General features: G+C 43.3%; 1 protein-coding gene across 1 annotated transcript in view; it reads left to right on the forward strand.

The window, feature by feature from the left end:
• The window catches only part of LOC104157855 (serine/threonine-protein phosphatase 2A catalytic subunit beta isoform), an 8,033-nt gene extending 5,963 nt beyond the window's left edge, over positions 1-2,070 (forward strand). The window contains exons 6-7 of the mRNA XM_009695354.1: positions 628-746; positions 1,345-2,070. Coding sequence (XP_009693656.1) covers positions 628-746; positions 1,345-1,417 — 192 coding nt within the window. The 3' untranslated portion in view covers positions 1,418-2,070. The remainder of the gene's footprint in view (positions 1-627; positions 747-1,344) is intronic.
• The last annotated feature ends 29 nt before the right edge of the window (positions 2,071-2,099 follow it).

Raw genomic sequence — 2,099 nt, forward strand, 5'->3', positions numbered from 1 at the left:
AGTAAATTGCCAAAGGGACCCTGTCACACCCCATTTGTGGAAGTCATAATCTCCTTACATGCTGACTGCTCTACTTAGACTGCTGCTGCATTAAACAGGCTGTCCTATAATACTCAGCAGTCAGATGTGACAGGGGTTAAGCCATAATTTTGGCTGTCGATAGGCTATTCTTGTATGTCTTGCTGGAAAAATGCCAGATAGGTCAACGGAGCAGATGTATTTTTAAAATCTAGTTCAAGTAGATCCCTTAAGTAGTACTGTGTGTCAGAAGTCGCTCGCATCCAGCAGCAGGCAAATTCTTGTTTGTGGTGAAGGAAAGCTGGAGGCATACCTAAAAATCTCAAGGTTTCTTTGTGGTACAATCCGTAATTTCCATACAAATTGGATAAACACATAGTGACGAATGGCTGATCTCTCTGTACAGTGGTTGCAGCTGTTTTTGCTAGGTAACTACCACTTGTTCTTGCAGTAGAGTATTTCTTCTAAAATGAAACAGTCAGTTGGAAGTACTTAGGAGAAGTCTACAGTTTCACAAGTGCCTTGAATCATTTTAGGCCTTAAGAAGAACGTCAGGCGGGCTGAGGTTTGAGGTTTAACAGAGACCTTTTTTTCCTCTTTTTCTGGCAGGGTTATAATTGGTGCCACGACCGAAATGTGGTGACCATTTTCAGTGCACCCAATTACTGTTATCGTTGTGGGAACCAGGCTGCTATCATGGAACTAGATGACACTTTAAAATATTCCTTGTGAGTAACCTGGCTCGGGCTGTTTCTCTTCCTAACCGTTCTGTGTTGTGAGGAATGTCTGATCCTTTCCAAAGGGGTTCTTTCCTGAAAAGCCACCTCAGACCACTCTGGAATTAACGTTGTGTGCTCTACCTGCAAGAATATCTAAAAATTAAGTAGTGAGTTAAACTCTTAAAAGCTTCTCTTGAGTAATGCATTGTCTCCTCTTCCTGGCACTCTGAAGAGTTGGAGCTTCTGCATTTTCTCAGTCCCTCTATTGCCCAAGCTTGATGGAGAGAGTAAAGACTGATTGCTTTATGTATTTGTCTTTATTTTGGTAGCACTAGGCTTTGCAGAGATGGGTGGGAGAGTCTGAATTTTGCTTTCAGCTGAGCTTGGGTGAAGGCAGCGATGGGCTGTTGAAGTGCTGGCTGCTGGGTGGCATTCATTCCGTAAGCAGCGCTTCGACCAGCTGATGAGTTGTAACTCCCACAGATTCTTGTTTTGCGATCTGGAATGTTTTACATGGAAGCAGCTGGGAGCAAGTCTAGTATTTATTGTGGCATTAGGAAAATACCTTGTGGAGGAGGGGAAGATGATTGCATTTTCTTTCCTGCAGCCTCCAGTTTGACCCAGCACCTCGTCGTGGAGAGCCTCATGTTACCCGTCGTACCCCAGACTACTTCCTATAAACCTCTCCTGACCTTTGTAGAAGGAAGTACACCTGGCATTTTAAAGAGCAACAATATTTACACGTTTCTGTAAGAAATCAGGGTTCGTCTCAACTTAATATCCCCATCATGGACCAAAATGTGCCATACAGAGGACGAAGAGCGTTTAGCACAACTTGAGACTGAATTCCTTACACCACTATATATATCCTATCCCATCAGTCCAACAGTCAGTTTGCCTGCTGTATTTGTAGTCATTGTTTTTCTTCTGGACTGTTCAGAGAGGAAAAGGTAACTCTTAATAACACTTCCATCTCCTTTGACGCTTCTTTGTAAATTTTTAGTTCTAGTGTTTAACTGGCATGAATTAGAGTTTATTTTCGAGGGAAATGCACACTAACTTCTTCCCCCACCCCTCTTTATTTTATTGAAAGACCGATCGACTTAACTGGAGAAAGGAAGCAATTCCTGCTTGGGAGTACGTTGTCATAACATGGATAAAAGCGTTCCCTGTTTAGCTCGATTCCCGTTCTGTGTTGATCCTGCCATTTCTTTTCGTTGTTGTTTTGTTTTCTTTTGTTATTTTCCCTCTCCCCTCTGTATATTTGTCCTGGAAGTGCTTGCAATCCTCCTCGCTGTACCTGAACCAATAAACTTGCCATTGTCAGCCCTAACCCGTGGTGCTCTGCTGGGCCGGGGGGGG

The sequence above is a fragment of the Cariama cristata genome, unplaced genomic scaffold, assembly GCF_000690535.1.
Source record: "Cariama cristata isolate BGI_N322 unplaced genomic scaffold, ASM69053v1 scaffold32752, whole genome shotgun sequence".
NCBI lineage: Eukaryota > Metazoa > Chordata > Aves > Cariamiformes > Cariamidae > Cariama > Cariama cristata.